The 23501-nt window shown below is 42.4% G+C and overlaps 1 protein-coding gene across 3 annotated transcripts in view; it reads right to left on the bottom strand.

The window, feature by feature from the left end:
- Positions 1–11406: 11406 nt before the first annotated feature.
- QTRT2 (queuine tRNA-ribosyltransferase accessory subunit 2) overlaps positions 11407–23501 on the bottom strand; it is a 34996-nt gene continuing 22901 nt past the window's right edge. For all 3 annotated transcript variants that reach the window (XM_081908510.1, XM_081908511.1, XM_081908509.1), the window contains exons 7-9: positions 18591–18742; positions 16300–16417; positions 11407–13415 (exon numbers count right to left, since the gene is read on the bottom strand). In XM_081908510.1, coding sequence (XP_081764636.1) covers positions 13184–13415; positions 16300–16417; positions 18591–18742 — 502 coding nt within the window. In that variant the 3' untranslated portion in view covers positions 11407–13183. The remainder of the gene's footprint in view (positions 13416–16299; positions 16418–18590; positions 18743–23501) is intronic.

Genomic DNA, 23501 nt, shown 5'->3' with positions numbered 1-23501 from the left:
AACAGTCAAGTCTATGCATATATAGGGTAATCTCCCCCAAGAGGTTCATAAAGGCAGACTGCTCCTGCTCCTACCTGTTCAAACTGTTGTAATGCTCTGTCCTTGCACAATGTAGGCCCAATACCAGAAGATTCCTTATTTCACCCTAGGCTTGAACCATGGCCTGCTTAACACATCACATTAAAGCCATAGTTAAAAACGAACTATGGTTTACTGTGAGCAGGCAGCGTGCTGGTACAAGCTGCTGAAAAGTCTGCTCCTCTTTACCTGTTGCGCAACTAAGAAACACGCCAGAGTCTGGTTTCTCATGACGTCTGAACCTGGGCTTGTGGCGTGTTTATCTACAAGGAAAGAATGTAGGAGCATGAAAAGACTCTTGTTTGATGAGGTCACAGGCCAATGTAGTCCAGCTTCCTGTTCTCACAATGGCTAACTAGATGCCTCTGGGAAATTTGCAAGCAGGACCTACCTGAGTGCAACAGCACGCTCCTCACTTGTGATTCCCAGCAACTGATCTCAGAGGCATACTTTGCCTGAAGGTGGAGGTAGAAGATAGCCATCATGGCTAGTAGCCAGTTATAACGTTATCCTACATGAACTAATAAGTTTTGTTTTGGGCTGACTGTTCATGGTTTACTTGGGGGAAATGAACCACGACCCCAGATTTGGGTGACTCTTGCTTGCTTACTGGTAGCATGGCAGCAATACAAATAGGGAAGGAGTGGAGTGAGAACTTTTCAGCAACATGAACCAACACACTGTTCATTCACATTGAAGCAGTTTGTTTGCAGCTATGCTTTAATTTAACATGTGAACTGGGCTAATGAATAGAGCAATCTAAAATAATAAAAACTAACAAAGACAGGTGCAATTTATTAGACCAGCTGAAACAATTCGCAGAGGCTAATAGAAGAGTTAACCTGTGTCCAACTCTGAGCACCACAATTTAGGAAGGATGTTGACAAGCTGAAAGATGTGCAAAGGAGGGCAACCAAGATGATTAAGTGTCTGGAAACCAAGCCTTAAAAGGAACAGTTGAAGGAGTTGGGTATGTTTGGCCTGGAAAAAAAGAGACTGAGAGGAGATATGATAGTCATATTCCAATATATCAAGGGCTATCCCCATGGAAGAGGGAACAAGCTTGTTTTCTACTGCTCTGGAGGGTGGGATTCGAATCACTGGCTTCAAGTTACAAGAAAGGAGATTCCAACTAAACATCAGGAAGAACTTTTTGTCAGTAAGAGTTGTTCAACAGGGGAATGTTCTCCCGCAGCAGGTTGTAGACTTTCCTTCCTTGGAGGTTTTTAAACAGAGATTGGATGGTCATCTGTCATGGATGCTTTAGCTGAGAGTCCTGCATTAATAGTTATTTGCAAATGTTTTATGTGGCTTCTATGAACCCCCATGTAGATCTAAATCCCCGTTTCCAGATTTAGGTGTTGTTTGTTTGTTTGTTTTTACATTCTCGAGTGGCATTCTATGACATAATACTATGATATATAAGGGTCTGGTGACCTCTGTTCCAGTGTATCTGAAGAAGTGTGCATGCACACGAAAGCTCATACCAATAACAAACTTAGCTGGTCTCTAAGGTGCTACTGGAAGGATTTTTTTATAATACTATGAATTACAATTCCCAAGAGGGTTTACAATAAGGCACGTGTGCACAGCCCCAACAATGTGCATATAACAATGTTATGAACTAGGAACAGAGTCTCAGAAAATAGGCGTTTCCCCCCAATACTTGCTGAGAAAGAGCATACCTAATTATTGAATAAATTCTAAATAAAGCTGAGTGCAGTTCACCCATCATGCATTGTACAAAATGTGTGCTGTATTACTATCAACTGGGGAACCAGATTATGCCAATGAAATATATTACAATTCACTATAATTCACATTTGCTTGCTCACACAAACAGCTATGCTGTAAACTGAGAAACTTTTCTAGTCAATTTTATTTCTGTTTCTACCATGTAGGCATATGAATATGAAGATTAAGTCAAGTTAAATATTCCTTTCTCTGTATGCCTGGAGGTGTTTTGCCTTATTGGACCTTTCTGGGATAAAATAGGTTGGGACTGGCAAGTGTTAATGTTGGTGTTTGTGAGAAAATGGCTCTTGAAAGTAAGATGAATAGTTCATTATCCCAGCCATTCTAAAGCCATTAGAGAAATGCAGAGAAATACAAAACATGGGGCAGCATCTTTAACAATGCTGTGTGGCCTGTATTAACCCCTTTATCAGTTGCATCTGAATGATTTACATGGGATTGAGGGGAACCTGAATTTGAAGCAGGAAAATAGCTGGCAGGGGAAAGATTAAACCTCTCTGCTGTCAATAGCCCCATCCCAAAGCACCATTTCCCCCGTAAAAAGTTTTTGGACATATACCATGCATGTGCTTAGAAATTATGTGTCATTAACTGCTAAGGATAAATTAGAGGCATAAAGGTTGTACCACGTAGATTGATTAGTCAACAACATGGAGTCTATCAGTGGTTGAAGAGCGCACCAAATTGAATCCCAGACCTGGGACAAACCCCAAACCTGACTTCCCCATTGCTCTCCTGGTTCTCTGAAGACTAGCAGAGAAAGTGAATTAGGAACTGTGGGAGGGAGGAAGCAGAGCACGCTTGCTGTAGGTGGACCAGGTATCTTGCTGCACACACACAAACCTGAAAGCCAACCCTTAATGAAGATTCTGTATTGCTTACATTTTGGAGCCCCCACCCTTTCCACCCCTAAGAAAGGGAGAGCAGAAAAATACTGCAGATCCAACAAGGTAATTTATGAAATCGATCTTAACATAATTACCTGAATGTCTCTGGAAGACAGAGCCAAGATGCTGTCAAATTGGTGTTGTGGGCTACCTACCCCAGGAATCATTGCCAGTTTTAATAAGCCTACTCTCACAACTATGAGCAAGACTAATTGAACAGTATGGCAGAGTTGTTTTTAATCTGTGAAGAACAGGCCTGCCCTTTACCTCTGCGGCTTCTCTAGCAACAAACTTCTGCTTTCATCAACGGCGAGTAATGTGAACAAAAGGAGGAGGTGGATTCAGATGAACCTGCATATCAGAGCGATGGATGGGTGACAGCCTTTGCACCAAGCCAATGCAAGTTGGTAGCTGATTATTTCTAGAATAAGATTTCATGTCTGGAAGATTTGCTGTGGTGGCTTGAGTGGAAGTTTGCTTTGATTACTTCTGCCATTTGGTCTGCTCTCTGCACACATCAATTCTAGCCAAATGAAAGTTCTAGATTGGATGCTAACTTTGCAAGAGGAAGGGCTTCTGAAAGCAACAGGGTGGATGCTTTGCATGCCTGTGATACAAATTCTGATTGAAATTTGTTTAAGGATTTATAAACCACAAATCCCAGCAAATCTTTCTGAAGCAGTGTACAACAGAAATATAAAAAGAAAGAACAAAAATTACAAAATTCCATCTAGTATACAATATAAAACAGCTGAGTCACTTTTCAGGGTAAGTCCTCTTTGGAAGACAAGTTTTCAATTAAGCCAAAATGTTAGGTGCTTGTCTGAGATCAATATGAAGCTAATTCAGAAGAACAGGAGCTGCAATTAGTTGTTGTAAGGCATACCTATAGGGCATACTCTTAACAATGACCCATCAGAGTAATGCAATTGTCAGACAAGGGTTTATGGAGGAAGGCAGTCCCTCACATAACCTGGCCCAAGTTGTACAGGAGTTAAATGCTAAAAGCAAAACCTTGAACTGAGCCCAGCAGTATATTGGCCGGCAGTCGAGTTTTCTTAGCAGAGATGCTATATACTGTTGAGAGGGTGCCCCCCTCAGCAGCCTGTCTGCTGCATTCTGTACCAGCTGCACGTTCCAGACTATGCCCAAGGGAAGCCACACGCTGAATGCAATGCAGCAATCCTTAAGCAGTCAAGCTGTCCTGGTCAAGAATGGCTGCAGGTGCAATATGAGCAGAAGCTGGTAAATGCACTTGTAATCACTGAAGCAACCTGTGTTCAAAGAAGCAGAGAATGATCCAGGAGCAACTTCAAACTGCATACCTGCTTCATCAGGGAAGCACAACCCCATCTCTAACAGGTGACTGGCCTATTTATTGGATATAGGAACCAGTTCCCCACAGAGCCCCCAAGTTGCCAGGATTCAAATTCCGTTTATTTGCCCTCAACCAACAAAATGTGATTAGTCCTCTTATTCATCCCTCAGATTGTGTGGGTTATTTTTTCTAGACTGCATCCTCTAGGAACCTCTGGCATTACTGTTTTTTGCTCCATGGAGCCCAGGTTTTACTCCTCTCTTGTCTATAACATTTATTTTCATTTTGTATTTACAATATTTATTTACATATCACTTAATAGTGAAGGTTCTCTAGGTTGTTTACAAGTAAAAAAATTCAAACCCTGAGATGCAGAAATAAAACACAGACATGAAATCTAAAACAGAATAACAGAAGAAAAGCCAGAGTAAAGTGAGCAACAGAGAATGACACTCAAAATATTGTACGATTATGAATAATGCTGCTAATTTATTTGAGGTTTTGGACTAAATAGCATTCGTTTTCATTAATCTTAGTTGTTAAGATTGTGGTATTGAAACTGAGATTAATAGAACGAGGGGCAGTGTTCATGTTTCATTCAATGGTGTTTTAGGAAAGCTAGTCTTTATCTTGCATGGAGATGGCTATCTAACAACATTTTCCATGTTCCTCCCTCTACATGTATTCCTCAACAGATGAAAAATTAGCATAGAAAACTCGTGGATTTCACAAAATCTTTGCATGAATTTTGCAAAGTTACAGAAGTTGTTTGCAAAATTCGTGCGTGTGTGTATGAGAATGAATATGAATTTGTGGGTGCCAGAGTTTGTGGGTGCAAGATACCCATTATTCCTGGATTTAGTGTTCAAAGCACATTCCTTCCTTCAAAGAATTTTGGCACAGTAGTTTAGTCCGCACAGAATTACAATTACCATCAACTCCCTTTCTAATACTTTTATATTATTACTGAATTTTAAATATATTTCTTGCAACTTTTAACAACCACAGTGCCCAGAATTATTCAGGGGAGATTTTTTTTTTTATATATGTGTTTAACAGCATAGTGTAGATGTAGCTTTAGTCTCATGTTCAGCACAGAAAACAGGTATCCAGGAATACATTCCCGGGTAGCTGGTACAATGAGACTATTGCTTCAAAATCCATTTTAAACCATTACACACACACACACACAGACTTCCAGTGTGAAAAACCGCAGAATTTGTGGGTTGTTGGTGTGTGTTCCATGGATCTTAATAAACTGATAGCAGCATATTCTGCATCTGGATAACTGTATTGTGTATAACAAGCAAGTTTCCATAATGTAAGGTATAAATGTCTTTTAATGTTACAGTGGTACCCCGCAAGACGAACGCCTCGCGAGACGAAAAACTCGCAAAACGAAAGGTTTTTTCGTTTTCGAGTTGCCTCGCAAGACGAATTTCCCTATGGGCTTGCTTCGCAAAACGAAGCTTGCCCCGGGGACAGCGGGTCTTCTCTTTTGAAGCAAGGGGCGGCGGGGAGATCGCTTCTCCCCACCGCCCCTTGCTTCAAAAGAGGTCCGGGGGCAGCTCTTCCCGCTGCCCCCGGACCTCTTTTGAAGCAAGCGGCTGCGGGGAGATCGCTTCTCTCCGCAGCCGCTTGCTTCAAAAGAGATCCCGGACCTCTTTTGAAGCAAGCGGCTGCGGGGAGATCGCGTCTCTCCGCAGCCGCTTGCTTCAAAAGAGATCCCGGACACCTGCCCCAGCCGCTGGGCTTCGTAGCGCTGCTGCGAAGCCGGGCGGGGGGCGGGAACACCTGCCCCAGCCACCCCGCTTCGGAACGCTGCTCCGAAGCGGGGTGGGGGGGCGGGAACACCTGCCCCAGCCGCCGGGCTTCGTAGCGCTGCTGCGAAGCCGGGCGGGGGCGGGAACACCTGCCCCAGCCACCCCGCTTCGGAACGCTGCTCCGAAGCGGGGTGGGGGGGCGGGAACACCTGCCCCAGCCGCCGGGCTTCGTAGCGCTGCTGCGAAGCCGGGCGGGGGGCGGGAACACCTGCCCCAGCCACCCCGCTTCAGAACGCTGCTCCGAAGCAGGGGTGGGGGGGCGGGAACACCTGCCCCAGCCGCCGGGCTTCGTAGCGCTGCTGCGAAGCCGGGCGGGGGGGGCGGGAACACCTGCCCCAGCCACCCCGCTTCGGAACGCTGCTCCGAAGCGGGGTGGGGGGGCGGGAACACCTGCCCCAGCCGCCGGGCTTCGTAGCGCTGCTGCGAAGCCGGGCGGGGGGCGGGAACACCTGCCCCAGCCACCCCGCTTCGGAACGCTGCTCCGAAGCAGGGGTGGGGGGGCGGGAACACCTGCCCCAGCCGCCGGGCTTCGTAGCGCTGCTGCGAAGCCGGGCGGGGGGGGCGGGAACACCTGCCCCAGCCACCCCGCTTCGGAACGCTGCTCCGAAGCGGGGTGGGGGGGCGGGAACACCTGCCCCAGCCGCCGGGCTTCGTAGCGCTGCTGCGAAGCCGGGCGGGGGGCGGGAACACCTGCCCCAGCCACCCCGCTTCGGAACGCTGCTCCGAAGCAGGGGTGGGGGGGCGGGAACACCTGCCCCAGCCGCCGGGCTTCGTAGCGCTGCTGCGAAGCCGGGCGGGGGGCGGGAACACCTGCCCCAGCCGCCGGGCTTCGTAGCCCTGCTGCGAAGCCGGGCGGGGGGCGGGAACACCTGCCCCAGCCGCCGGGCTTCGTAGCGCTGCTGCGAAGCCGGGCGGGGGGCGGGAACACCTGCCCCAGCCACCGGGCTTCGTAGCGCTGCTGCGAAGCCGGGCGGGGGGCGGGAACACCTGCCCCAGCCACCCCGCTTCGGAACGCTGCTCCGAAGCGGGGTGGGGGGGGCGGGAACACCTGCCCCAGCCGCCGGGCTTCGTAGCGCTGCTGCGAAGCCCGCGCCCCCCAGCCTTCAGAAGAGGTCCGGGGACAGACTGTCCCCGGACCTGGTCTGAAGGCGGTTTCCCTAGGAACGCATTAATTGATTTTCAATGCATTCCTATGGGAAACCGTGCATCGCAAGACGAAAAAACCGCAAGACGAAGAGACTTGCGGAACGAATTAATTTCGTCTTGCGAGGCACCACTGTATTGGCTTTTTGGCTTATGACTGTTTGCATAGTAAAGATGAGGAAACACGAACAAAATAATATGTGGTTGAGTGAAAGATCTTAAAATTTGGGAGGCATGGGCAATGTAGATAGTCAACAACTTCAGTGAAGTATAATGATTCGACTTCTAAGTCTGGCTCTGGAAAGATACCTTGCAATCACTTATTCCACTTATCCCATAGCCCATTTTTTAAAAATAACCATTTTAGAAATGACCATTCAAGGCAGAGGATGGCTAAACTTTATGAGGATTAATTTCTGTAGCTTCTGACTGAAAAGGGAGTAGACAAGTCAATCAAAATTCACTCTACTTAGAAAAGAGAGAATATTTAAATGCTTAATACCTCTTAAATGTTCTGAAGTTTGAGCTTCTGTGTGCATCAGAAGTATTTTCAAAGCTTTATCATCTTGCCAAAGTAGGAACTTGAAAAATTTCTAGACAGTCCCCAAGGCTTAATTACAAAGGTCTTTAATATAGCAGCTGCTTTATATCCAGTCCATCTAGCTCACTGTTGTGCACTCTGTCAGGCAGTGGCTATCCAGGATTTCAGACTGCAATCTCCCCCAGCCCTACCTGGAGATGCCAGGGATTATTCCCATTACCTTCTGCATTCAAATCAGATGCTCCACCACTGAGCTATGGCCCTTTCATTTCAAAACTACATATGGCGTGGAGAAAATGGACAGATAAGTTTATCTCCCTCTCTCATAATAATGACACCTGGGGTAAGCCCAATCAAGCTGTATGGACAGAGAAAAGGAAGTCGTTATTTACACAGTGTATAAACTATGGAAAGGGACACGGGTGACACTGTGGATTAAACCACAGAGCCTAGGACCTGCCGATCAGAAGGTCGGTGGTTCAAATCCCCACGATGGGGTGAGCTCCCATTGCTCGGTCCCTGCTCCTGCCAACCTAGCAGTTTGAAAGCATGTCAAAGTGCAAGTAGATAGATAGGTACCACTCCGGCGGGAAGGTAAACGGCGCTGCTCCTGGTTCGCCAGAAGTGGTTTAGTCATGCTGGCCACATGACCCGGAAGCTGTACACCGGCTCCCTCGGCCAATAAAGTGAGATGAGTGCCGCATCCCCAGAGTCGGCCACGACTGGACCTAATGGTCAGGGGTCCCGTTACCTTTACCTATAAACTATGGAATTAACTTCTTCAAGAGAAGTCCACCAACTTTCTTTAAAAGGGGATAAGACATATTCATGGGCCTAACTATCTGTAAGGATTACATTTCTTTCACTAGGAAAGCTTTCTGACACAGATCAGGATGGGGGGGGGATACTATAACTAGTGTTAGGTCACAGGGAAAAATTGGGGATGCTGTTGGTATACCAACAAGCTGGAGTCCCTATAGATGCATGGGTCCTGAGTCTGGGAAATGGGTCAGTTGCCTGTTCTGGATAGGGTTGCGCTCCTCCTGAATGAATAGATATGCAGCTTGGGGGTGCTTTTTGATCCAGCATTGTAACTGGATGCTCACACATCTTCAGTGTGTAGGAGTGCCTTTTACTAGCTTCAGATGGTATGCCAGCAGCTACAACCACACCTGGATAGAGACACCTTGGCAACAGCTGTTTGCGCATCAGTAATCTCTAGACTTGAATTTTGTAATGTACTTTGCATGGAGCGCTGAATGATCCAGAAGCTGCAGCTAGCTTAAAACACCATTGCTAAATTGCTCTCTGGGGAAACTATTGACAATAGAACACCTACGCTGAAAACATTGCACAGGCTACCAATTTGCTACCAAGCTAGGTTCAAGGTTTTAGTGATGTATAAACCATCACATGGTTCCAGATCTGAGAAGCTGCCTCTTTCCCTATATCCCACGCCTGTTACTAAGATCTGCAGACGAATTTATGTTGATAATACCACACACCTCTGCAGTGAAATATGCTGCAGTTCAAGCATGTACTTTCAGCACGGTGTCACTTGTTCTCTGAAACTCCCTTTAGAAGTGAAGTGAGCCTCATTGTTGTTGTTTTCTACATCTGTTGAAAACCTTCTTTTCCTCCCAAGTATTCCTTTCTAATTTAGTCTATTTTATTTCTGCAGTAAATAGGCACTGATGTTTCTAACACTGCTTTATTATCATCAGTTTAATTATTTATATTTCATTTCTATATTCTGCTTGGGTGTTCCTTGATTATAAAGCAGTTTATAAATCTGAAATAAATGATGATGATAATAATAATAATAATGATAATAATAATAATAAACTGCAGAAGTATTTATAAGCTGTCTTATGGAACACAGCCCATCCAAGGCAACTCATTGGATCAAATGCAATGCAATAATAGCCATAAAACTAAGAACCAACAACAGCAATAGAAACAGCCATTTAAAAACATTTTGAAATGTAGGCTCACTAAAATAATTAAAAATAATGTAATACAACAGCAATATCAAAACTCAAGAACTCTCCCTTCACAGTCAGCTCATAATAAAGGCCTCAATTATTAAAGGCAATCTAGAAGAGTTGTGGTAGATATCCATTGCTATCTGAAATTTAATTAGTCTTGACGACACACTAGGCAACACACAGAATATAGAAATCACAGTCCCTGTCTGGCAGGCTTACTCAGATAACTTTGTGTCTTAGTCATGAGTTCAATGCCACTGAGCCAAAGGAAGCTGAATCAAAATAATGAGGTCTAGTAATTTGGGAGCATTAGAGAAGGCTGATTTCCCCAATTCATTCTGGTTTGTGGCCTTGCAATTCGCTTTTAGCCTGTTTTCATGTTGCGCTTTAACATGCCCTGGGACCCTGCAGTGATAAATAAATAAATAATATTGTGCCCACTGTCAGAATCAGGTAATGAACATATAATGGGAACACTACAAAATAGCTAGGGAAAGTTTGTTTAAGCATTACCTGCCCTAGGATATCTGTTCCGAGCATAAGGCTTTATGAAATTCAAAGCATAGAAAGAAACAGTCACAAGCACCCAATAAGTCGGCAATTATCAGTATACATTCTAGCAACTTTTAGCTAGTAACAGCAGAAGTCAGCAGGTGAAGCGTTAACACCACCTGTTAATTAAAAGATATAGAGATAGTCTAGGGGAAAGGCTGGGAATGCTTGTGCCACAGTTGTGAATGTACCCTAAGAACATGTCTGAAGTCTAGTTACTGTCTTCTCAAGTCAGACAGTTAGGTCAGGGACATAGCGCTTCTCACACATATACCAATGCTAAGAACGTAGCATCATTAGGAAATTTTATACAAAAGCTTCATTTTAAAATTTGAGAGAATTTAAAATTGCAATTAAGAGTGCAATCTTATTATTGATAGTAATCTGAAACATACCTGCTTGTTTAATAACAAAGTAAGAATGGCTCATCTCTTAAGAAAAGCTTCTAAGTGCCCCCACAAAGATGCTAATTTTATTAATTAGAAATGATTCATGAAGTTGCATGACAGAAGTGATGTTTAGCATACAGTTTCTAAAGCCATGCTTAGTGGTAGTGTAAGCCTGACATTTTTATGAATTTTTTTCAAGTGGCCTTGAATGTATACAATGAATGTATGATGCCATAGTATACCCTTAGTCCATTTTGCCCGGTTTGGTCCATCCTCCAAGGTTTCAGGAAGAGGGGCTTTTCCCAGTCCTGCTTCTGGAGATCCTTTTAACCAGAAATATGAGAAACTGTTACTTGGGATATTTCATATGCCAAGTGTGTGTTCTAAGCATAGAGCCCTGATTCCTCCTCCAGCAGGCACCAGGTAATAGCCTCTATGCCATCCTAATCTGATTGCGTGGCAACCCTGTAAATACCACTGAGATCTTGGTTAACAAGCAGTAAGAAAAAATAAGTATGTCAAGCGTCCCACCATGAAAAGTCTGAATTACCTTTTTAAAATGAGAAAGGACAAGTCTGAGCTGAAGTCCTGTAAAAGCCACCTTTTGCACATCTGCTTTAAGCAAACCAGCCATGCATTTCCTTCCTAAATGTATGAAGCGCTTTCATGTGTCTCCACAAACATCACTCCATTCTGGGAGAAGGAAGAAAGAAGTGCAGCAAGCTTTATCCATACCAGCTTTAGGAGAGTTGACGAAAAAGGAAAAGCAGCCTGTGAAACACAAGACCATGGCAAACCGTGTACCTTTAAGAATTTGGGGATGGAATATTCAAGAGCCAATTAAATCAAAGCACCCCGATCCACATTCAAAACATCCTGATTCAGATAAACAACCCACTGAAAGAAGAGGCTGAATCGATAATGACAAAAATAAAAAAAGGTTTGTTTATTATTAAAAGATTTTGATAGTTGCAGTTAGCAAAAGACAGAAGTTTAGCACCTTCCCCACTTTCCAATTCAACATGGCAGTGTCCTTTGTTTAATAGGAATTTATTTGGGTTTTCAGATTAAAATTTTACAGTGAGATATCCAACATACATAAAAACAAGATTCCGCGGAATCTCTTGGAATTCCCTCCTCTCCTTTGTGGGTCCTACTGTTAATCATTTCCTCCTGCATCTTTTATAATGATTCTAATATTTTCTCTCTCCATTGCATCCAAAATTCACCATTACACTACAAGTGATATTCCAATCCTACTAACAATTTTAGGTATTTACAACTGTCTTTAAGTTATAAATTTTCCCCATTCTTTATTAAAATGCTGGTCTTCCTGATTTCTGATTCTTCTGGTCATTTTAGTCATTTCAGTATAATCCATCAACTTGATCTGCCATTCTTCTCTGGTCAGCATGGCAGTATCCTTTCTTGGAGATCTAACAATATGTGATGGATCAGATTCCAATCACCTGCCTTAGAAAATGGTTACCACTGTAAGCTCTGGCAGAGAGGGGGGGTGAGGGTCTAGATTCAGTCCTCCCATTCTTTCACACAAGCACTTACTTTTTGCAAAGCTGATTACACTGCTGAGGGAACACACCCTGATCTTTCATGCATAGTAGCAGGACCATAGGCAAAGATCTCCAGATAAGACCCCATGTGTTTCAATGCCTATGCTCTTCTATGCAACAGCCTTACCCAGAAATAATACAAAATATGTACAAGTGTCTTACTGATGTTTCTCATGAATAATAATAATGATGATGATAATGATGATGATGATGATGATAATAATACGTTTAAATACACCACTCAATAAAAAAGCACAATTGAACTCAAGAAGATACAGAAGCCCAACATGTGTTGGCACCCATGTCCTCTGTTATCATCAAAGCACTACCACACATTGTGCAGCTACATTAATCAAGGCATGCCCCTTGCCAGCCACAAATCAGGGAGGGAGAATGGAATCTGCAAGAGGAAAATTGTTAAAAGCGTATTAAAAACCATGAAGATAGAACAGCTGTTGTTCTGGGGACTTTTTATCAAAACCGTGGAGTGAAACAGACAAGCCATAGTGCAGGGTAAGGGTTCTGCACTGTGTAAGTCTATGAAATACTTGTGGGGATTGGCCCCACTTGCAAAACATTACCTGTGTGCCCAGCAAGCCAGAGGTCAAAGAGGTGCAAAGGAGTCATTTTTTCTATGTTTCATCTTCTTCCCATAGGCATTTTAAATAAAAGCCCAAATGGGCTGATATTAGCCGGTTATGAGGATGAAGTCAGAGCCCACAATGCAAGCTGACATTTTAAACATGATTCATGTGACAGTTTATATTCTTTTCTTCAGCTCTAGTGCTCTTAGGATACCTGAGGATTACAGGCACAAGTCATGATGATAAACATAATGAATGGGTATCTCTAGAAATGTGATCTCCTTTGTTTTCTTGTCCCTTTAACCCAGAGGTAGTCAAGGTTAGGGTTGAGGATGTTGTTGGGATGCCAGCTCCCATCAGCATGGTCAATGGTAGGGATGCTGGAAGTTGTAGTCCAACAACATCAGGCTGTCCTTGCTATAACTGGTTGGCTAATGAAGAAAAGATTCCAGAAGGCTTGGGCTTCAGATGACATGAGATTAATGGTAGCCAAAATATGGAGCTTGTTGCTTCATGGGTTCTTTTCTCCGTGTACTATTTATGTATTTCTAGCCTCAAGGTGCTTGCATGCTGACAATCTCTCTCAATCGATCCAGCTGGTCTTCTTTCAGAGCATCTCGCACAGAACAGAAGAAACCGAAATAGTGCTGAAAGTTATGCATCATAAGCAGCACACCAGCTAGCAACTCTTTGGTCTCAAGAAGGTGATGGACGTAGGCACGACTATGATTCTGGCAGCAGTAGCACAAGCATCCATTCACCAAAGGGCCAAAGTCATCCTGGTACCTAAGTAAGAAAATGAGCAGATATTAACGCTAAATAAAAATAAAGCAAGCCTCCCACAATTAAAAAAAAAATCCTACACATTGGGCACAATGAGGCAGCCACTAATCACTCATTGTGAGACGCTGTCTGATTGCAAAGCAAAAAGTATTCTATACACAGAGTGCACTGCAAAGAATAAGAGGGCAGATTCTTGTCCCAAGGGACTAACAATCGAAAAAGCACCAGTATATTCTATGGAAACTAAAGATGGAGTTATCACCAGGGTGTCAAAGTATTTTTCTAATACCAGCTAGCAGATGAGTTACCAGGGTGGGTGTAGGGATTCTCAGCTGGAATGCTATGGAGCCTGACAATGAATACTGCCTTGCTCAATGACTCCTATAAATCAAGATGGTATCAGCACCTCGAAAAAAAGATTGAATCTTTAGGCATCGAGCTGGAGCCCCTGTACAATTCTAATGAGCAATACATTTTCCATAATATCCTAACTAGACTAAAGGATGTCGAGAGACAAAATATTATGGCAGCTGTAAACAAAATTTGCTCCCCCATATTCTATGATTTAAATATCTTAGATAGCAGAGCCAATTACGTCACTAAATTAATAATCCCAGCCCAACGTAGGGCTTTTATGCTGGCCCGTTTGAATGTTTTTCCCTCAGCATTTGTCAGGGGAAGATATCAAAACATTCCTAGAAACAAGAGATTCTGCAGATGTTCTATGAATGTCCCGGACACTGTAGAGCATATTCTCTTTCATTGCCCATTGTACAGTACGCTCCGTCAACGCGTGCTGTCCCCTCTCTCGGGTGGTCTGGAACCCCAGCAAGGTGAATGTGTGGGACTCTACCTATCCGACGTTGACCAAAGGGTAACGGCGGGGGTAGCCGAGTTTTTGGTAGCAGTCCTCCAAGGAGCAGGTTAACAAGGAAAACCATTGACTCTATATGTATATATATATATATGTATGTAGCCAACTGCTGCCCTTTTATATATATTTCAAGGCCTTTATATGTTATTTTCTTTTTTATGGTTTTATTCGCATAATGCCTAATAAAGGTTTGATAAGTAAGTAAGTAAGTACTGCCTTGCCCCACCCTAACCTGAAACGTAATGGCTATGGTTTCAATTACTATGGCAGGATGAACTTTCAAGGTGAATGGCAGACTCATCCTTTTCTTCATCAAGATAATGCTGCTATCTATCTGCTCTCTGTATTCCATTACAGGACACAGCAGGAGACCCATACACCACAATAATAAGGCAGAGAGCTACAGAAGTACCACCTTGGCAAGAGGCACCCTGGAGCTTTGCTGTCAACAAAAACTTAGAAGCCCAATAATTTCTGGTGTGGGTGGACAGCCAAGAGTGTTCAAATTCCTTTACGGTTTGATAATTTTCACAAAATATAAGTTAATCCCTCTAGCCTGTCCCAAGCACAGCATGAAAAATGAAGGCAATCATAATTTCTATTTAATTTTTAAAATGTTGACAAGAAATTAATTTTCCCTGCACTAAATAGAGCCAGGATGTGCATACAGATGTGGAAAGCATCAAAAGCATTTAGCAACATATCTGCTAAAAGAGATGTATTTTTTCAACATTTTTTCCAACTCAAGGGGGCGTAAGTTTGCTATACAATCATTGGTTTTAGAATGTATACATCTGTGGTATTCTGGATGTTTTCTAACCATTGGCCACCTGTAACATCATGTGCCAATGATGGCTCCCGTAATGCCTGTTCCTAAGCTCTTTGAATATGAGCAAACTTGAGGGCCAAAGAATGGTGAGAAAAGGGAGTGAGAGTCCGTTAAGGAAATATGATTGGTACAAGGGCATGAAGGGGATAGGGGAAATAATCGACAAGGAGCACAAGAGAGTGATGAAAAGCGGAATACCTGGCAAAGAAGGAAAAGGAAAGAATAGAAGGAAGTGGTTAGAAAGTAAAGCAAACTCTGACAAGTTGAAAGATATCAGATATCAGAAACTGCTACCCTAAGAGCAGCACTGGCAGTTAAGCTAGCATGTACTGTGGTGCTGATATTTTAGCAGGGTGGGGTAGAACTTGTCCTTTTTGCTGTGTTCGTGGATGAGCATTTCAGGAATTTTTTATTACGTACTTTTTGTTAATTTCTTAGCTTTTAATTAATTTTATCTGTTTGTATTTTATCTTGTGAAGTTGCTTTGATATGTTTTTATTAAGTGCATAACAAATGATAATAATGATAATGATCTCATCTGATATTGCTGACTCATCTACCCAGGAAACTGAGTAGTAATAATAATAATAATTTATTATGTATAACCCGCCCATCTGGCTGGGCTTCCCCAGCCACTTTGGGCGGCTTCCCGCAAAATATTAAAATACAGTAATGCATCAAACAATAAAAGCTTCCCTAAGCAGGGCTGCCTTCAGATGTCTTCTAAAAGTCTGGTAGTAGTTGTTCTCTTTGACATCTGGTGGGAGGGCGTTTCACAGGGCAGGTGCCACTACCAAGAAGGCCCTCTGCCTGGTTCCCTGTAACCAGGATTAGTTTGGCGTTTGGACATTGTGGGGTGGTTATTTATTAATTGTTATAATTGTCCATTTATTGGTTGAAAAACAGTAATACTAGCATGTTCGTTTGACACTTGAGTGATTTCAGTCTGCTGTTTCTCATTCCCAATAGCAAAACCTCCGAACAGAGGAATAATTGAGTTACTTCCTGCATAAACTTAAATGGACTCAGAACTTTGCCAACAAGAGCATATTTACTTAGAACAAGTCCCACCATGTTCAGTAGGGTTTATTTCCAGGTAAATGCAGAACTTCTCCCTTAAGCAACAAGACAAGTAGTCTATTGCAGAAGCTGACATTTCAAACTAAACTCTTAAAACAACATACCTTTTTTCTTTTAAATTTATTTCAAATGAAGCAATTTCTTGAGCTCTGTGGATTGTTTCATTGTCTGTTTTTTCATCCTCTTTTCTCTTCGTATCTTTTTGCCCTTTCTCTTTTAAGACTGCAATGAAGCACAAAGTATTCCATTAATAAGGTTAAATAAATACTAAAAAAATCCTGTCTCAAACACTTCAAGATGACTCTCTCATTAAAACCCACATGGGCATTTAAAATGTTTAAAAGATAATCATGATATAGTAGAGGTAGTAAAAAAAAAGTGACAAGACTTTAGAGGTAGAAGGGAGACAACTAATCTGATGGGGACTTGAAGCTCAAATTGCTGCATTTTCGTTGCTGTTGCTCAGCTGCCTTCCCTTTCCCATTCTTAAATAACCATAAAATTCAATCCTGCCTGAACTGCATTTTGCACACTGTGAAGTCACCAAATTCAATAGCTTGTTTTTATTTGGATGGAGTTCACAAGTGACCTGCATCTGATCCACGCTCCACATCTGACCTGACAGCCTGACAGCTTCTTGAAAGAATTTCAATCAGAATGTTTAGACTGTCACAGTAGTAAAGAGAGACTCATAAGGATACCATCTGTAAGTTCTCAGCACACTGAAATGTTCATAAAATCACTGGGGTGGAGAAATGGGTCTATGATGCATGTGAAGCCTATTCATCCTTTGGAAATTCTGAAAGGAGACTAGGTATTGTTGGGGGTTTATTTCTTTTATAAACAAAGACTACCTTCTATTTCCAAACAAGTTACCAGGAAGCACAGAGAGACTCTAAAGCTTCTTATTCAATGAGAAAAAGGAGCAGAGTGTTTCCCATTTGCACCTTTAATTCTGTATGACTTGCCATTTTGTAAGTAAGGTTTCTGGAAAATGTGATAAAAGATATACTTGTCTGCTCAAAGTTGCCAAAGCATGAAACAAACCCTCAACCCTGAACCCATTAAGAAAGCCATCTGCTGCTCTTTTTCTGGCCTATATTTTCACACTTGCTCTGTCTGTGAATGACAGCCCTGTTTGAAACCTTTTGATTAAGAAAAAGTACAGTCCCTAAACGTCCTTCATAATCTAAGGAACTTCTGTTTTGATGGAAACAAAACAACACAACATACAAGCAAGTTTAATAACATATGCAACCTTTTAGGGAGGGCAGTACAGGATTCCTTTTTGTGTACCAACCTCCCCGTTGCACCAAGGATTCCCTGCCTGAACTGCTTCAGGTCGTGGCGGATGTTCTCCTGGAGACACCTACTTTGGTTGTCCTGGGGGATTTTAACACCCATGCCGACACGAACTTACTAGGGGCCGCTCAGGACTTCGTGGAAAGCATGGCCTCCAAGGGGCTGTCCCTGAATAAGTTTGGCCCAACTCATAACCACGGACATGCCTTAGACCTGGTGTTTACCTCTACGGATGTTGGTGATCTGACACTAAGTAAAAGCGAAACAAAAGAAGTGCCAGGGTCAGATCACTTCCTGGTGCAACTGGACATCTCTGTGACCCTTCTCCTCTGCAGGGAGGTGGGACCGATTTGGATGGTCCACTCCCACCACTTAATGGATCCATGGCTTCCAGAGAGCGGTAGGGGATGTTTTATCCCATGTTGATGGCCTTTCAGCTGATTCCCTGGTGGCCCGCTGGAATGCAGAGTTAACCAGAGCTATTTACTGTCTGGGAAACCCAGCCAGATGGGCGGGGTATAAATATCATCATCATCATCATCATCATCATCATCATCATCCTATTTTTAAAAGACACCTGAAGGTAGCCCTGTTTAGGGAAGTTTTTAATATTTAATGCTGTATTGTTTGTAACACTCAATTAGGAACCGCCCAGAGTGGCTGGGGAAACTCAGCCAGATGGGCAGGGTATAAATAATAATAAATAATAATAATAATAATAATAAGCAAGGTGAAGTCGAAAAAGAGCTCCTTAAAGTCATGGTTTGATTTCTTCATTACTAGCTGGATGAGACTGAAGAGAAGAATTACTGTAATTTTCCACTGCAAAACACTAACCTCAGCAACATATATAGACTTTAAAGAACGCTATACCTAATAAAAAATAGTGGTCTCAACTACAATGTCAAGCATCATCTGAAATAGCATTTTTTGTGTTATAACCAGTTTATTGTTTTTCTGATGTCAAATGAGCTACAGATAATAAGGAGGTGATTAATAGTGCAGTATTGTGTATGTCTCTTTCTAAGAACTAAAAAAGTAATGTAGCCACTATTCCAGTATTCAAACAAAAGAAGTCCATAAAGACAAATACCTGCTGTTTCAGGATCTGGTTTATAATTATAGCTGAAGGACAAAGCACTGCCCCGCTCTGTCACTTGGTAAGGGAAAGAACTCTCAAAAACATCTACGCCTCTCTCAATGCAGTCCAGCACCTCATCTGGCCTGCCAATTCCATAAATCAGTCTGCAGAAGACATAGTGGCAAAGGTTATTTAGTTTATTGGAATCTATTAATTACACACATACACACACACACAAAATTTACCTTAAAATTCCAAGTGGGTTCCCTTTAAAATAACAAAATTCAGTTACAGTAAACAATAATATTTATAATAAATACAGCCAATTTCAGATAACCAGCTTTTGGGGTACTGAATAAGACACTTTCAAAAAAGGCTGTCAGAACATAAGAAGAGCTCTGCTGGATCAAGCCAAAGGGCCATCTGGCCCGGCATCCTGTTAACACAGTGGACAGCTAGACGCTTATAGGAAGCCCAAAAGCAGGAGATGAGTACAATGGCACTTTCAGCACTGTGCATGAACAGGCATATCGCTTCCAAATGCCTGTAGGGATAGTTCTATGAATTCCATTAGAGAGCTTCTTCCAAAATCCCTGGAGCCACCCTCAAAAAGCCATTGCCTTGAATTCAATAACAGATGTAGAGAGGCCCAAGACCTTTACCTCCCTGACATATCTTAATGCTGAATTTTATTTATTTATAAAACATTTATAAATGTAGAAGTCTCTCAGCGTTCAACATTAAAACTAAAAGACAAGGGCATTCAATAAAATTTCCTAGGCTACGTAAAAATGATATAAGACCAAAAGGCAACTGTATATCACAAATAAAACTCAGCAGTGTACAAAGCAAACAATTAAAAATTAAAAGTCAGAATCCAGGTAAATAAAAGTATTCTGGAGTGTGGGTGCCGTCACCAAGAAGTCCTGCTTCCCCAATGCCACCAAGTGATTATCTGCTGGTTATTGAAGGACCAGCAGGGTTTCTGCATATCTTAAAGATTGGCTTAGTCTGTATCAGGGAAAGTAGTCTGCCTGGTATCCTGGTCCCAAGTTGTTTCAATGGGCTCTAAATGTCAGCAGCAAAACCTTCAACCTGCTAATAGCTTGATCGCTAATAAGTCTGTGTGGAGGCTTTGGCTTTGCAAAATCATCACAGCAGAAAGAAGAAACATGGGCAGACCTCTTTAAGCCATGCAAAACCCAAACTATTATTATTATTATTATTATTATTATTATTATTATTATTTATACCCCGCCCATCTGGCTGGGTTTCCCCAGCCACTCTGGGCGGCTTCCAACAAAATATTAAAATACAATATTCCTTCAGATATTAAAAGCTTCCCTAAACGGGGCTGCCTTCAGATGTCTTCTAAAAGTCTGGTAGTTGTTTTTTCCTTTGACATCTGGTGGCAGGGCGTTCCACAAGGCAGGTGCCATTACCAAGAAGGCCCTCTACCTGGTTCCCTGTAACTTCGCTTCTCACGGTGAGGGAACCACCAGAAGGCCCTCGGCGCTGGACCTCAGTGTCCGGGCAGAATGATGGGGGGGGGGAGATGCTCCTTCAGGTATACTGGACCTTCAGGTATACTGTATAGGCCTTTATAGGTTGGCAGCAACATCCTGAACAGAACAGCTAACAGACTGGCTGAATATGCTAAATAGATTTATTGATATTTTTAATCCACACATTTTTTTAGAAGGGGGCAAGGTACAACATATATTATCTTCTGTTTGCAACACGTTCAATATATTAAAAGCGCATTTCAAACTTGCACCCCAACAATTCAAAGGTACTTTTTCTTTGAGCAGTCGTTCATTTAATTCAAGACCAGCATTTAAGGTTTACCAAGTCACTTTCCCTAGATGCACTTGGATTGATAAGAATTATCACGACTACTGTTTATCATTCTGCAGCACCTTTCATAGTCCAAAATGCTTTGCAATTTTTATCTTAATCATATGAGTTCACATGCTAATATTTGAGCTGCGGGCTAGTATGCTTTGTCTTAGCTCAGGATACAGTTGGTTCTCCCTTTCAGGTGGAGCTGGGGAAAACAGTCGCAAAGTGTAAACTTCAATTAGCACATAGCAGCTTGACTGATCTGTGAAGATTCTTTTTCACAGAGCTTTTCATTCAGTGCATATAGCACTATAGGTGTTCCAATTAAAAAACCGGATCTTATATGAGGCAATCAGAGGGATACAGTGCACCAGCAGAGGAGTAAAAGAGCTTGCTCTTTCTTTTTCAGAGTGATACCCATGTCCCCAGGTGTGGTTAATAATACAGGAATATGCCTGAAAATAGAACTGAAATCTGTAACATGTATGGTTTGGGCACAGCTGTTTTCCAGAAGTAATAAGTCTGCTTTGGCTTTCAGGAAGTCAGTACGCACTCTGAGATCTGTCAAGATTTATACAGAAATACATGGCTGAAGGATGTTCTCTATAATATAATGGAACGGGGAATTTCTCCACTGGAACTTTTATCTTCAGGTGAAATGAAGGCAAAACCAGTATTGTTTCAAATAGTAATACAAATAGTCAAAATTTGATAAGTGAGAATCTAAATTCTGTTCTCCTTCCTTTTCAGCATTAAAACCAATTGGGAGAAAAAGTAAAAACTATTTAAGAGTTCTAAATACCTATGAATATTGGATTCACATTAAGTTTGTTCATATGAGTGGGTTACCTTCTACCCAGTTATAGAAGAAATATAATAAAGAGCTTGCTGGCAGCTCTAGCGACCTGAAAATCATGTTACATCAGAGGAGATACTATTATTTGTTTCTCTATTTAGCTGATCTCTCCTGGATACTGAAAATGCTCCAATTTCCCACACATGCTGATTTAAGGGGACGCAGGTGACGTCGTGGGTTAAACCACAGAGCCTAGGGCTTGCTGATCAGCAGGTCGATGGTTCGAATCCCCGCGACGGGGTGAGCTCCTGTTGCTTGGTCCCAGCTCCTGCCCACCTAGCAGTTCGAAAGCACGTCAAAGTGCAAGTAGATAAATAGGTACTGCTCTGGCGGGAAGGTAAACGCCGTTTCCATGCGCTGCTCTGGTTCGCGAGAAGTGGCTTAGTCAGGGGTCCCTTTACCTTTCCTGCTTTAATTTCACATTGATTGATTGCATTTGCTACAGTTGCCTCATGATTTAGAGCAGGGATGGGGGATGTGTGTCTCTCCAGATGTGGTTGGACTCCAACTTCCACCAGCTCAAGCCAGGATAGGCAACAGTCAGGAATAATGGGAGCTGTAGTTCAACAATATCTGGAGGGCCACAAATTTCGCACCCCTGGTTTGCAAAACATCATTGTGAGTTTTTGTTTGTGTAAACTGGTCAGCAAACACAAAAGACACATTCACTGATCTAAACCAAAAACCATTAAGTTAAAGTCGCTTTAGTTGTTAAGCCAGTTAGTTTTAGAAGTGACTGCAGGGTTGAATCCTTAGGGCCCTCTGTAGTAGGCAGTCCCAAACTGTTGTGAAATGGGAGCCAATAGAACTTCTTGGAGTTGAGGGTGCAAGTAAAATACACTTACTTTCCTTTTGGGACTTCTCTGGTTAAATAATATGCCCCCATCCCAAGAAAACATGAATTGCATTTCTGACATTTTGCACACATTCTCCTTCAAGCTATCCAGATCACATGAGCCTTCTTCACCAAAAGTAATTTTTTTCCTAAAAACATTTTGCCATTAGCCAGAGCTATAATATCCCCTTGGGGCTCAAAAATGCAGATGGAGTCACCCATGCTTAATATGCTATTATTAGTAATAGCAATGCTAGACTCCACAAATTCAGCTGGCAGCTTTGTCAAAAACTGGGGAGGTGTAGAAACAGCAGTTCTTCTCTCCCTCAGGAATAATGGCTGTGCTGACAATTGAACAAGTCAATCTAGGTCAATAAATTTAGCAGATGACTAGAAAAATACACAGTGCCATAATAAATTGTCACTTTAGTAATGACTTTTTTGACCAGGCCATAGAAAACTTACAGCATGAGCTGAGTTTATTTTTATGCTCCATGGAAAGGAAAATGCTATGCCTTTAACATAGCTATTATACAAGCAATTAACATTTGAAGTTCCTTAACAACAATCTTTCTAACAGCAATCAAGGTTACTCCCAATTTAAAAACAACTTGATGTCTGTCAAAGTTTGACAGGCAGATTTTCTTCCTCTATCACTCCAGCCATCTCCATTCCAGGCTGAATGCAATAGTGAGAGGGGAGGGCAACTTTTGCAGAGAAAGTTGACGCAGCTGGCAGGTAGGCATGGAAGGAATGTAGGGCTTGGGTAAGAAGAGGTGACAGTTGCTCTCTTTGCCCATGGACGGAAGCTTCTTGTGAAGCTTCCCACTGATTAGGAGTGACATCACACCTCTGCTGATTCCCCAGCCATTTTGTGCCTTCCACATTGTTTTTCTACTCTTTTAAGGTCCAGTTGTTCCTTCAATACTACTCAAACGCAGCCCTTAAGGAGCAGAAAAATGCGGAACACAGCCACAAAAATCTGTCACCTCTCTTGCAGTATTTTGCCAGTAATTTATGAACTTTTTTAAATCTCATTTGAAAGCTCTGCCTGTTTTCCAGTGCTGAAAACAGTTATCTCCCAATGGAAGAAAGACGTTTATTAAAAGAATATACTGCCAAGGGATAGTTTTTGCATTTTTAATGATCCTGATAAGCTCTTGGGGTGATTTTCTTCCACAGCCAGCGGAGATAACAAAGTCGGTAGTACTCTGCTATTGCAATTCCCAATTGCAATGAAATGCTGATCTTCAAACCACAGGCAAACACAAAGCAACACTCCTCCACTTGCTTATTTTGAAAGCTTGAAACAAGACCACCAGAAAAAAGACAGAAATTGTTCATTAGGAGTGGGGAGAGGTGCCCAAACCTCCTGCCATGAGACACTGAA

This window comes from Podarcis melisellensis, assembly GCF_964234715.1.
Source record: "Podarcis melisellensis genome assembly, chromosome: 4".
Taxonomy (NCBI): domain Eukaryota; kingdom Metazoa; phylum Chordata; class Lepidosauria; order Squamata; family Lacertidae; genus Podarcis; species Podarcis melisellensis.
Note: the sequence above shows the minus strand (reverse complement) of the source record. Positions and strands in the feature narration are given on the sequence as shown.